At 40.2% G+C, this 13,478-nt stretch overlaps 1 protein-coding gene across 1 annotated transcript in view; it reads left to right on the top strand.

The window, feature by feature from the left end:
• Window positions 1-13,478, top strand: part of Pla2g4a (phospholipase A2 group IVA) — a 143,209-nt gene that overhangs the window by 117,392 nt on the left and 12,339 nt on the right. Inside the window, exon 15 of the mRNA XM_031384460.1 lies at window positions 4,183-4,367. Within this exon, the coding sequence (XP_031240320.1) occupies window positions 4,183-4,367 (185 nt within the window). The remainder of the gene's footprint in view (window positions 1-4,182; window positions 4,368-13,478) is intronic.

Genomic DNA, 13,478 nt, shown 5'->3' with positions numbered 1-13,478 from the left:
AGAGACAGAGAGGCAGAGAGAGAGGCAGAGAGAGAGGCAGAGAGGCAGAGAGAGAGGCAGAGAGAGAGGCAGAGAGGCAGATGCAGAGGCAGAGGTAGAGGGGCAGAGGCAGGCGGATTTCTGAGTTTGAGGCCAGCCTGGTCTACAGAGTGAGTTCCAGGACAGCCAAGGCTACACAGAGAATCCATGTCTCAAAAAGAAAAAAAAAAGAAAGAAAGAAAAAGAAAAGAAAAGAAAAGAAAAGAAAAGGAAAGGGGTCACCCTGTATTTTTATTAGCCAAATTTGGTGACTGTAGGAATTATACCTCTTTATTGCTCATCTTGTCTTAACAGTTGTTCAGAACCCTCACCTGGTTTCTTTCCTTCATTCCTCAAGACTCAGCAGGCAGCCTGTTCAATCTAACCATTGCCATTGTGAAGATTAAATGCACTCTAAGGCCTTTCCTCCAAGAGCTGATTCATTGAAGGATTTCTCTATTTTGGCTATAATAACACTACTAGGAAAGAGAAAAACAACCACCCTGATGCTAAGGGAGCTCTAGGTCAATGAGAGCACAGCTGTGCACAAGTGTGGCCAGGCTGGGGTTTCCCCTTGCCGTGAGGCTTGGAGAATAACTGCTGTGTATATCACCTCGTCTCATTCCCTTTCCCTGAAAAAACGCCTATTAGCAACTTTAAAAAGTAAAAACAACGTAAGGAACTATACATTATCATCCTAAAATATATATCATAAGCACTAAATATTTGTTGTTGAGATTTGTTTTAGAGTTTTAAAATTTTTGTTACTTAGTTATGTGTCAGTGTATGTGTGCCAAGAGGCAAGAGAGATGTTGGCTCCCTGAAGCTGCAGTTTCAGGTGTGCACTGCCTCATGTGGGTGCTAGGAATTAAACTTGGGTCCTTTGTGGGGACAGTTTGTGTTCTTAAACGCTGAGCGATTTCTCCGGCTTCAGTTTTTGAGATGCTTTCGACATGTTCAAACATAAAGTTGTTTTCTGTTAGTAATATTCGGAAAAAAAGGTTTATTCTTACATCTCAGTAAATCCATTAAAGTTATTTTTAACGTGTTTCGTGTTTACTTGATTGAGATATATTGGTATAAGTTCTAATTAGCTCAATAATGAATTCCTTTAAATATATTGTTTAGATACCACCACTGCTAAACATAATTGTGTATTAGACTGAATTAGATGAGCTTGTTGGTGCCTTATCCAGATGAGGGTTTTACAAAAATAAATCTTATCTTCTTCCAGTCCTTTAGAAGTTTTAGAAAAATCTCATGTTTATTGTGAAAGCTAAAAGGTTAATCACAAACTGCGATTACTTTAGTTCAAAAGAGTTTAATAAAATTCCTGTTTATCGCTCAGTGCATAAAGTCACTTACTGTCTTGTCTGACAGCCTAAATGAAACCCCCAGGACTCACATGATAGAACCAACTCCCTCATGTTGCCCTTGGCCTCCATATGCAGGCTAGGGCATGTGGGTGACCTCCTGCCCCACACAGAAAGAAGTAAGTGTAATAAAAAGTAAAACAGAACCCAAAAACCGTTCTATACTGTACAACTGAAATGCCACATTTATGATAATTATAAGATATTCACCTTTTAGTTGTATGCATTCTCCTTGTAACCTAAGAAAAAGTAAAGGCTTTTGTCCAGTCTACACATTAATATTTGAAGGAGCTTATATCTTATTCTATGGCAACTCTGCTCATGCACGTTAAATCTTGAGTGCCTTAAAACAGTTTCTTAGTCTAAAATGAGAAAGAGTGCAGGGTCTCATACCTATGACCTAAGCTTTCAGAAATTTTGAAACAAGATAAATTATAAAAATAATAAATTTTATAAATCACAAAATAATAAAAATCTCTGTACTAGTTCACTGTAAAATCGTTAATTGTCTGCAGGAACAAGTTTTGGAGGAGTTATTCATCAGTCATGCGACTTCTTTCCTGTTTACTCTGTGTTTATAGTGCTTACTGTGACACATGTTATCTGGATTAAGAAGTGGATATGAGATAATTCAGGCCAGGGTTCAAGGCACAGATATCCAAATATTTGTCTGTTGTAGATTGAATCTGTGTGATAGATTCACCAGATACAACTTAACCCTGTAAGGCAGAATTCTCAACTGGTGGGTCACTATCCCTTTGGGGTTGAACAACGCTTTTGTGAGGGTCCTATAGCAGATATCTTGCATAGCAGATATTTACATTAAGATTCACAACAGTAGTACAATTACAGTTATGAAGTAGCAACAAAATAGTTTTATGATTGAGGGTCAGAACTGTATTAAAGGGTCGCAGCATTAGAAAGGTCATGAGCCATTGCATTAAGGAGCCGTTACAGACTTAAAATGCAGTGTTGTTTCTGTATCTGTCAGAGAACAAGATTAGCTCAATTACAGGTTTGGGAAATTTGCTTTCAATCACAGGAGGATGTTTGCCCACTATAGCTTAAAACAAAATTTCTATATATTAGTTGTCACATGATAATTTGGTCCTAAGAGTACAAATATACTTTCAAAAGCTGATCTCCTCCTACCCCTTCCTCATAAAATGCCTGGGAGAGCCTACTGAGTTTAGGAGTTACTCTGAGGGCTCTAATACTTTCAAAGCCAACTGACATTTAAAACCCAACCAGACTTTTTTAATAGTTGAACATCTTGACCAATTAGTTGGCATATTCCATAGATTGTTATAAAGTACAAGTGAATGGTTGCTTACTTGTAGAGATTAAGAGGCCCTTCACACCAATCACTGTTGCTCCCGGGGATGGCAAGGAGAGTAGGAAAATGCCATCTACATGGCTGCTCCTTGTAAGATATTCAATTCTGTCTTTCTGAAATCTGTTTGATCATGAAAGTCTTGATTCCCAAACATATGCCGATGGCAACACAGTGACTGCTCAGTGTCAGTTTATCTGGAGGCAGGACAATGATACTCAGTCACATGCCATTTAGGAACCCATCTACACTGTGCTCCACTCCTCAAAGACAATCTTGGGCTTAAGAAAGGGAGACAGCTAGTTTTCTGACCTATTTTGATGAGTCTCTTAGCTAAAACGAAAAGAGAAATACTGGGTTTGCAAAGCCAAACTACTTATGAATTCTTGTGTTTTATTATATTAGGGGAAATCTCTGCAGTAAACAAACATTTAATGTTGTGTTTACTCATGATCAGCTGCTACTGATGTGTTATAATAGAGCTTGAAGGCATTCGTGGGCGACCTCTGTGCACTCCAGTGGCTGCCTTTTGAGCTATCTACTACAAATGACTTCAGTGTTCTTGGTTGTATGTTGGTCTCTCCTTAGCCCTTGTACTTCTATGTTGTCAGGTCTTTGAAGCAAGGGTTCTGGAAGTATTTAATAGACAGCTCCAGAAGTATTGGTTGGATGGTTCTGTTACAGATCGAGGATGTCATCTCAGAACTGTCTCCCTTGGTCATGGAATAGGTGGATGCTCACTCCTCCCTCACCACGTTGCCTTCTGATATTTCTGCCCTGGCAGTCCTCCCTGTACTGTCCTGTTAGTGGATTTACTTAACTGGCAGTAGCCTCATAGCATCTATCAGTGTTTACTTGTTTATCTATCTGTGTATCCCCAGACTTGTGCCTGAATGGGGACACACAACTTGTGCTTATGGGGTGTGCGGTTTAGACTTTTATCTTGGATCCTTATCTTGTGGTATAATGTGTACTCAGTCCGGAGAGAGGCGGATGGATCTGTTCAGATTCTACCTCTTCCCAGATGTTTTATTTTATAGATGGCTTTTAGTTTGTTTCACCCTCCACCCTTACAGCCTCTCTGCTGTAAAAAAAAATTAAACGAGATGATATCTGAAGAAATATTGTCAAGTCAGTTAAGACACCGTAATGGCATATAATACTGTCAAAGGCATCATGGCTAGTGTCAATACCAGGGACTGAGCTAAGTTCTTCCCTTAGCATCTAATTTAATAATTGCTTTCATTTTGATAGTACAGATGAGAAAACTAAGACTTAATGCTATTCATTACATTTAACTACATGTGTTAGAGTTAAACCTATGCCTGATTCTAACAAAGCTGGAGAGCCTCGCCACGTGATGTTCTGCCTCTCAAGTATAAAAATTAACATTTATGTATCTAAACTAATGTCAAATGACTATTTAATTCATTCTTCTCTTGCTTTTCCTTTTTAAAGATCCAGATGAATTTGAACGAATATATGAACCACTGGATGTCAAAAGCAAAAAGATTCATGTTGTAGACAGTGGGCTCACGTTTAACCTGCCATATCCCTTGATCCTGCGACCTCAGAGAGGTGTGGATCTTATCATCTCTTTTGACTTTTCTGCAAGGCCAAGTGACACCAGTCCCCCCTTCAAGGTAAGGATGACAAGAACATGCCCAGGGTGCACCTCACAGTGGGCTGGGTCCCCTTATGTCAGAATCAAGCCAAAACCTAAATGCCACTTTGATATGGACAATCATACAACTAATACTCCAAGAAAGGATGCACCCCACAGTGGGCTGGGTGCCTGTTGTGGTTTGTATATGCTTGGCCCAGGTTAGTGGCACTATTAGAAGGTATGGCCCTGTTGGAGTAGGCGTGTCATTGTGGTCATGGGCTTAAGACCCTCATCCTAGCTACCTGGAAGTGAGTATTCTGCTAGTAGTCTTCAGATGAAGATGTAGAACTCTCAGCTTTGCCTTGGTGTCTGTTCACAGCAGTGAAACCCTGACTGAGACTGTGCCCTTTTATCAGTTAAGAGTCAATATGCCAATCTGACCTGGAAAAATCACTCAATTAATAGTCCCTTCTTAGGTGATTCTAGGCTGTGTGAAACTGACAGTTCAGTCTAACTGTGGCAAAAGCTAACAGTTCCTAGCATGAAAAGTGAATAATATTTTAAAAACATATATATTCAAACTATGTTAATATTTGGTCTCTTTGAGGCTGTTAGTGGTATTCAACAGGAGAACAGGAATTGGCAAGATAATGGTAAGTTCTGTGCCTTGTAGAAGATCAGGACTTGGATGCGGTGATGCTTCCTGGAGTCAGGGAACAGGGAAGTGAGTGAGTGAGTGAGTGGTATGTAAACTGCCCAGACGTGACCATGAGCACGTTGGAAAGACTGGGGTGCTCTGATTGTGACCAACAGATCATAAGCCCACAAGGAGTACTCCAGGGAAAATTTTAAACACTGGAAGGTCAGAAACGGAGACTTGGTGGAGGGTTTCCAGCAGACAACTGAAATCATGAAATTGGAATCTTAGGATGATTAACCTGAGCTGGCAGATGGAAGGCGAAAAGGTTAAGCTTATGACTTACTGTAAACCCAGCCTAGGATAATAAAATCTTGTACTGTGCAAACCACAGGCAGAACCTGATGCTCCATGAGGGGCAAAGAAGAGGTGGGTTCCAGTGATGACTCCAAGGACGTGGTTCTGATGGTGGAAGGCATGAGAGTATTCATTTGACCAATAGGAGTGCAAAATGTCAAAGCCATCACTTTATGAGTCAGAGCTTTCCTAACTGAATGAGATGGTACTACCAAGGAGTTCTAGCATACCACTTAGTAACACGAAAAAGAGAAATATTTTTAAAGTGTTTTAAAATGTTTAATTCTTATGATTAAGAAGAACATATGCTTAGTAAATATATGAAAGCATGGAATATATAGCAACTATTTCTATAGAAAAGATGCTGGTGTTTGGATGTCTTGTTCCTCTTCTAAGCTGTCTGAAGGCATGTGTGTACGTGAGTGTGTGTCTGTGTGCAAGTGTGTGTGTTATATGTATGTGGCACACTCTTGTGAGTGGTCAACACCCACCCCTTTATGCACACATGAAGGCCAAAGTAGTAGGTTACGTATCTCTGTCCACCTTATTCCTTTGAGACAAAACCTCAAACTGAACCAGAAGCTGACTGTTTTTGTCAGGCTGGGTAGACAGCTAGCTATCATGTCGTGCCTGTCCTCCTTTCCCAATGCTGGGGTCACAAGCATTTGCAGCCATACCTGGGTTTTTATATGGGTGCTGGAGAATGAAATCGACTCTTGGGCTTGCAAGGTAGGTGCTTTTAATCAGGAGGCCATCTCCCCAGCTCCCAGTCTATATTAAAAATGTCTTTGTGTGTTTGTGTGTGTTGTGTTTAAGTAGGTGGGCCTATGTGTGGAAGTCAGAAGACAACTGTGAGAGTGTCCTCTTCTTTTATGCAGGCTCCTGGGCTCCGACTGAGGTCATCAGACCTTTAGGCACTGAGCCATCTCACTGGCTCCCTTTTCTGTTTATGAGACTAAAATATAGACACCGTTTTTCTTAAAGAGTAGGTTATATGTGAAAGTGAGCAATTCCACCACTGACTAGACATGTGCCTCAGTTGGGAGAGTGCTTGCCTGCCATCCAGAAAGCTCTGGGTTCAAACCCTTGGACCTCATAAAATCCAGGATGGTTCTACCCCCATAATACTAGTTTTCAGTATGTGGAGACAGGGATATAGAAGTTTAGACTGTATTCAGCTCCCTTAGTTCATAAGCAGCATGGGTTACATGAACCCTATCTTTAAAAGAAAAGTAAAAGAAAGGAAAACACACAGCCACTGACTTCATTTTTGTTTGTTGATTCGAGTTGGGTTTTCTAAGTGTAGTTAAATCTCAGATTTTATTCGGAAGCTATGCAGTAGTGAATGTCCTGGCTTTTGATAAAGGCAAATGACAGCCATGTTGTGTGTGTGTTGTAACTGGTCATCAAAGGTTATAATACCATTGTAAGGGACACTGCTTCCTTTAGAGCAGATAGGACACACTGGTTAAAAAAGAAAAATCTGGTGTAAAGAGTCTCATGATTCCAAACATTATTCCTATTGGTTTCTCCTAGAAAGGCAGCTCTGTGTTTCATTTTTCTTCTTGAGTTTTACTTTTTTTACTCATTTCATAATGTCGATATAGACAGTTGGACTTTCCATTTAAGGCTTAACTGTCAGTAGCTCCCATGGTGCTTGTCTCAGTGGCCAGAACATTAATGAATTCATGGACTCTGAGCTTAGGGTGAAGGCTGCTCTGGTTTTGATTGAGGGGCAAGTCAGCTGGGGTGTACCCCAGAACTCAGGGTTTGCTACTGGTATATTTTCCAGTAGTTTATGAAAAGACTATTTCAAGTCATTCAGTTATAATTCATACTAGGTTGTATCACATACCATGTATGGCACATGGGTCTGGCTGACTCTTTCTATGTTCCTTTGCATGATCCATGAGCAGAGGTCAGCCACAACATTGGGCCTACTCTGTCAAACAGAAGGAAAAGGAAGAAGGCAATGGTGGGGGGCAAAGGACAGAAGTATCAAGGGAAGCTTGGCTGGCTGTACACATATGTGTTAGGAATAATGTGTGTTTGCTCAATTCATCTCCATATAGGTCATTTGGGAGACCCATAAGTAGAACAAACCAATCTGTGTTTGTCCACATTACTCTCATTTAGTTGATGGGTGTGGCTCTTGGTATAGAATTACCCTGCAGGTAATTCACTTCTTCACTTGGGTCTCATCATAGCCTACAAGAACTAACTTTGTGCACACTATCTGTCATGGTTTGAGCATGCTTGGCCCAGGGTGTGGCACTATTTGGAGGTATTGCCTTGTTGGAATAGGTGTTCCACTGTGGATGTGGGCCCTCATCCTAGCTGCTTGGAAGTTAGTCTTCCATTAGCAGCCTTCAGGTGAAGATGTAGAACTCTTAGCTCTGCCTGCATCATGCCTGCCTAGATGATGCCCTGCTCCCACCTTGATGATGATGGACTGAACCTCTGAACCTGTAAGCTAGCCCCGATTAACTATTGTCATTTATAAGCCTTGGTCATGGTGTCTGTTCACAGCAGTAAAACCCTAACTAAGACACTATCCTACCATGCCTAATGAGGGGAACTGTCCACCCAAGCTAGTCCAAGAGACAGATCTGTAGACAGCAATGCACCCTGGATGATGGAGTGGCCTGCAGAGACACAATAGCCTGGGTTAGCTTTGAGAATGGCAGCCCATCATGTCCGAGGAAGGCTCTGCACAGCATTGACTCTTGTACATGCAGGTTTGCCTCTTGTATTACTTTCTGAGTGGCTATTAAAAGGTGACATCATACATAGGGCTTAAAATTACAGAGAAGTGTTGTGTCTCAGTTCTGGGGCCTGCAGTTGAGCAGGGTATGAGCAGGTCTGTGTTCACTATTAGGATTCATTGTGTCTCTTCATCTCTTATTAGCAAAACTGTCATTGTACTTAACCTCACCCCACAAACGAGGCTGATCACAGCTCAAGAGACTTAATTATATAGTGAAGAGCTTTCTTCTGGCCAATAGGATGACTCCAGGGTAAAAGGGCTTGTTACAAATAAACCGGGTTCTAGCTCCAGACCTCAAAGTAGAAGGAGAAAAGTAACTATGGAAAGTTATCGTTGGCTTACACACACACACACACACACACACACACACACACACAGAGAGAGAGAGAGAGAGACATATACACACAGATACACAGACACTTACATACATGCACATACATACACAGGCATACACACACAGAGCAATACTATTATAATAATATGGCTTTGAAGAACCCCCTTCCTTAATAAGATGACATTCACAGTGGTCTAGGTTAGGGCCTCCATTCTGTCTACCATACCCATTTTAGTCACTGAGGTCAGATGCATTGTGGTGAGCACATATATATCTATATCCAATACTAATTTCCCCAGGGACATTTTTTCAATTGTGTACCCAGATTTTAATGGAACCCTTACTGCCCATGTGTTCTGCAAGTTTTATATACCCCTACTTAACTGCTTTATGAGGCTGTGAACTCTGACAACAATAAGTTCCTTTTTAGAAGAGATGTTATCCATAATTAGTAAATTCTAACTCTAATAGAGGATGTCTGTTCATCCTGCATTAGTTCCTTTAATATTTTTAATGATTACATCATTTTAATCACTACATTGTTTACATACTATTAGAGCATCTATCTCCATAATCTTAAAAATAAGCATTAAATAATGAGGAGATTATATGTATATACTATGTTTGCATACAGATGAAAATCTCATTTTCTGTTGTAAAAAAACAATTCATTATTTATGTGTATGTCTTTATAGAGAGAAATACATTGTGGGCCTAAATTAATTAATTGGTATGCATATGCCCTTTTCATTGTGGTCTGGCTATATTTCTCTTAAAGCAGTTCTTTAACAGAAGGAGCAAACCACTTTAAGTGGTCCTCAACCTTCCCACTGCTGCGACCCTTCAATAAAGTTCCTCATGGTGTGGTGATCCCAACCATAAAACTATTTTTGTTGCTGCTTCATAACCATAATTTTGCTACTGTTAGAAATCATAAATCAATACTCGAGTTTTCTGGTGCTCTTAGGCAATTCTTGTGAAAGGACTTTTAGACTGTCCTCAAAGGGGTCACAACCAACAGGTTGAGAACTACTGTGTTAAATTCTTTTAAGATTTTTTTTTTTTTAAATTATGGTTGGGTACTCAAACAGGAGTATGGGTATTTTTGAAAGTATCACTTTGAAAGAGGGTCCCAAATTCTTTCTGATGAGAAGCTGTCTTTACAGTTAGAACTATGTAAGCTTAAGATGTTCAGAACAGTGAAGCATCTTGGGGCATCCAACCCTCTGTAGCTGTGACTTGAGAATCAGGCCTTTCTGCTCACTAAAACATTGTTTTTGTTTTAATTCTTTCAAATTGGGGGCTTTACTCAGTCTGTGTCATTGTTTCTTACTGGAGAGAAAGGAAGCAGACGTCAGGAAGGAGACGTCTTTCCATCCTGTAATCACAGCCCTTGCAGTCGCCGGTGTTTCATCTATCTTTTCCACTTTGGGATTGGAGCAGAAAAGGGAAAGTTTCCGTCACTTCCTGATCCCGGCATAACTCCGTCTAGCTAAAAATAGCCAGACCTCTGCCCCAGCTCATTCCCTTTCCTTCTTTCTCCACACAGCCACATATCAACTTGGTCATCCCCTGACTCATGTTAGTAAACACTAGAAAGCCACTTTGCCTGGCCTTCACGCAAATGCCTTACTGTATGAGCCTTGGTCTGACTGTGATGTTGAATAATCAGGGGTGAATAACTGTGGATAGGGCTAGACATGAAATAGCAAGAGAAGTTCAGCGGAACAGGGCAATGGGGGAGGAAAGAGGAATGAGAAAAGTCTTCAAGAACTTCAAACGAGAAGTTTTACATCTGTTAATTTCTTTTTGGCAAAGCAGAGCCATATTCAGCAAAAACGTTTTATGAAAGCAACTGCTTTCATATGTATTGAATCCCCTTTTCCTCAGATTTTATTTCTTTGTACATTTTGGAAGAATTGATCAACTTAAAGTTCATGACATTTTTTTTTTAATTTCAGATTCCTTGAATATTTAGGATTTTTATTGCTTGTCTTATTTAATTTTTGAGACTGTAATATAATTAAATTAGTACCCCTTCCATTCCATGCAAACCCTCCCATATGCTACTCTGTGCTCTCTTTTGAGGCTGAGGGGAAAGATCAGGAGGGCTTAACACTACACAAAGAACTAACTACTGGCAACTTAGGAATGATGAATGTGGAGTAGTCTTCCCCAGGGAAGGGCACACCAATTGCATACGCAGTGCCAAATGGTTAGCCCTGAAAAATGTGCAAAAAAAGTGCTATTATACAGACCGATCAGTTCTCTTTAGCGATTTACCATATATACATAAATGCATACGCATTAAAGTTCATGACTTTTCTGAAACAGAGAGAGTGAAAACGGTATGTTTTCTGAATTCGGAGTACCAGGTTGAAATGCTTGCTGTCCACCCGAGTTTTTCACGTCTCATCTCTAATCCTCACGGCTATGCTGTGAAGATGAGAGTGGTGATCAGTTTCATTTTGCAGAGGCAGAAAGCAAACCGCCGAGAAATGGAAAACAGTGACGCATAGGAGAGATGTGCTCGGGAGATGGTTGTGTCAGGGACAGCAGCAACATTTTACCCCCCCCCCCACTGCCATCCTGTGGCTCACAATCCCCATGGTGACTGTAGGTCCCCACACATTTAGTGCTTGGTGACTGTTGTGTCTAGGGAGCTTGTCTTGTGTCATCTAATTGGCATGTGTCTGTCTCAGCGGGGGCTGTCATTCGGTACATCCCGTGTATATGGCCGTCTTCTGCCTTCCTTGCTCTCTCAAACTGTTAAATTACTTTCAGTTGTCTCTCTCATTGACTTAAATGCATCAAAGCTTCAAATGCAGGCCCTCTCTTAAGCACAGGACATAGTGAGAGACTATATTATTAATGTATTAATAATTATATTAATTGCCTAAGTTAGGAAATACACTGAGGAAATAGTGTAGGCTTATGGCCCAGTCTTCTGGAAGTGTATAATTTTTCCATACCATCTCTGATGGTTTGGAATATGAAAGGTCACCTTACTGATGTCCCTCACCTAACAGGGTCTAGATGCTGTACAGCTGAGAGCCACTAAACTACATCACTGGCTGTTTTGCCCTCAGCCAGTAATGATTAGTATTGACTAAATCAATGACAAGAATAGCTTAAAAAACACACACACACACACACACAATTTTAGTGGTTTTCCCAAAACTTTGTCTCTTTAAACATCTTCTAATATGGTTCCTGCTTTCCCTCTTTTTCTTTTGTTTTCTTCTTTTTTTCTTCTCTTTATCTTTATTTATTGATTGGATATTTGTATAGTCTTTACTGTGTGATAGATAAGTAATTCCTTGTATTCCTTTACTGTGTTATAGATAAGTAATTCTGTGTTTTATAGCTGAGAATATTAAGTTCGGAAACATGCCCCAGGCTACTGACATTTGGATTCAGGCATTATGCCCAATCTGTGGTTTTACACCATGGTTCTTTATAACCATTTATTTATTCTGGCCCCTGAGACTCATAGAAAAAGAAATGAAGCCTACTTTTTCCTGACAACTGTCCACATTGATTTCTCAGGTTAAATTTAGTACTAAACTTTATTTATTTACATTTCGTATGGTGTGGGTGTGTGTGTGCGTGTGTGCGTGTGTGTGTGTGTGTGTGTGGTGTAAGTACACATTCATGTTGAATGCATGCATATGAAAAGGTGGTGTATGTACACATACCTGCACCTGTGTGTGGAGGCCGGAGGTGGATCTCAGTGTCGTCCTCAATGGCTCACCCCCTATTCTTTGAGATGGGCTTTTTCTTTGAACTTAGAACATATTGACTTGATGTTTTGCGTTTCCTTTTCATAAGCAGAAGCCATAAATGCTAATTTAGAGGCATGCAAATATTTTATATATATGTATATATATACATAAAACTAATTTTTAAAATGTGCATAATTTTATTGCAAATTTAAAAATAAAACAAAAGGAAACATTGTTTTAAAAACTAATTTACTAGAAATACAAAAATCCAGTGAGAGGAATATCCAGCTCCAGAAGCTCTAAAATCTAATGGTGGGTAGCAGCTACTCAAAACCAATCCACACTCTTAGAAAGTATTTTCTCTGCAATCAATCTTATCAGCTATACGAGAACTTATACCATGTTGATTCTAAAGTGAATGGTGAGCCACACCTGAATCTCACATTCTTAGTAAAATAATTTCATTGATATGTTTTTTAAAACCCTTTGATGGAGATGACAGGTGTAAAATCCAGTAACGGTGTGTCTTAGTGTTTTCATCGCTGTGATGAGACTGTGACCAAAAGCAACTTTGGAAGCACAGGGTTTAGTTCATTTCATAGCGTGTAGTCCGTCATCCGGGGAGTCGGATCAGCCTTCTCGAGGCAGGAACCTGGAGGCAGGAACTGAGACTAGGGCTAAGGCCGTGGAGGAGTGCTGTACCCTGGCTTGCTCAGCTTGCTTTCTTATATACTTCACATATTTATATTCGTAAATATGAGTGGCAACACCCACAGTGAGCTAGACCCTCCCCTATCCATCACTGATTAAGAAAAATGCCCTGGTTATGGAACCTTGTCTTGAAGAAACACAGGCATAAGGAGCAGAGGAGAGAGAGAAAGAGGAAAAAGAGTGAAAGAAAGAAGGAAGGAAGGAAGGAGAAGAACGAGAGAGAGACGCTCCCACATGCTTGCTTGCAAGCCAGTTTTACTGGAGGCATTTTGCCAATTGTGGTTCCCTTTTCTCAGATAACACTAGCTGTGCCAATTTGACAAAATAACAGCACGTCAACCAAGACACAGGGTTTTTCCATTCTTCACTGTAAAAGTCATTAACCTCCCAAGGCTTAAAACCCATTCACATAGTTGTAAATATTTTGGACCATTTATCTTTTCTCTTTAGTAAATTCTTATTCAGATCAGCTCATTAATACATTTGTCAGATGCCTGCTGTTTAGCCAGTCCGTGTTGAGAACTGATGTAACAGTATGGGGGTTGTTTAAAGAGTCATTTTTACAGATGTTGGAAATTTACACAGCCCTGGAACACAGTGATTTTTTTTTTTTTTTT

This window comes from Mastomys coucha, unplaced genomic scaffold, assembly GCF_008632895.1.
Source record: "Mastomys coucha isolate ucsf_1 unplaced genomic scaffold, UCSF_Mcou_1 pScaffold1, whole genome shotgun sequence".
Lineage (NCBI taxonomy): Eukaryota > Metazoa > Chordata > Mammalia > Rodentia > Muridae > Mastomys > Mastomys coucha.
This window is presented reverse-complemented; position numbering and strand designations above follow the sequence as displayed.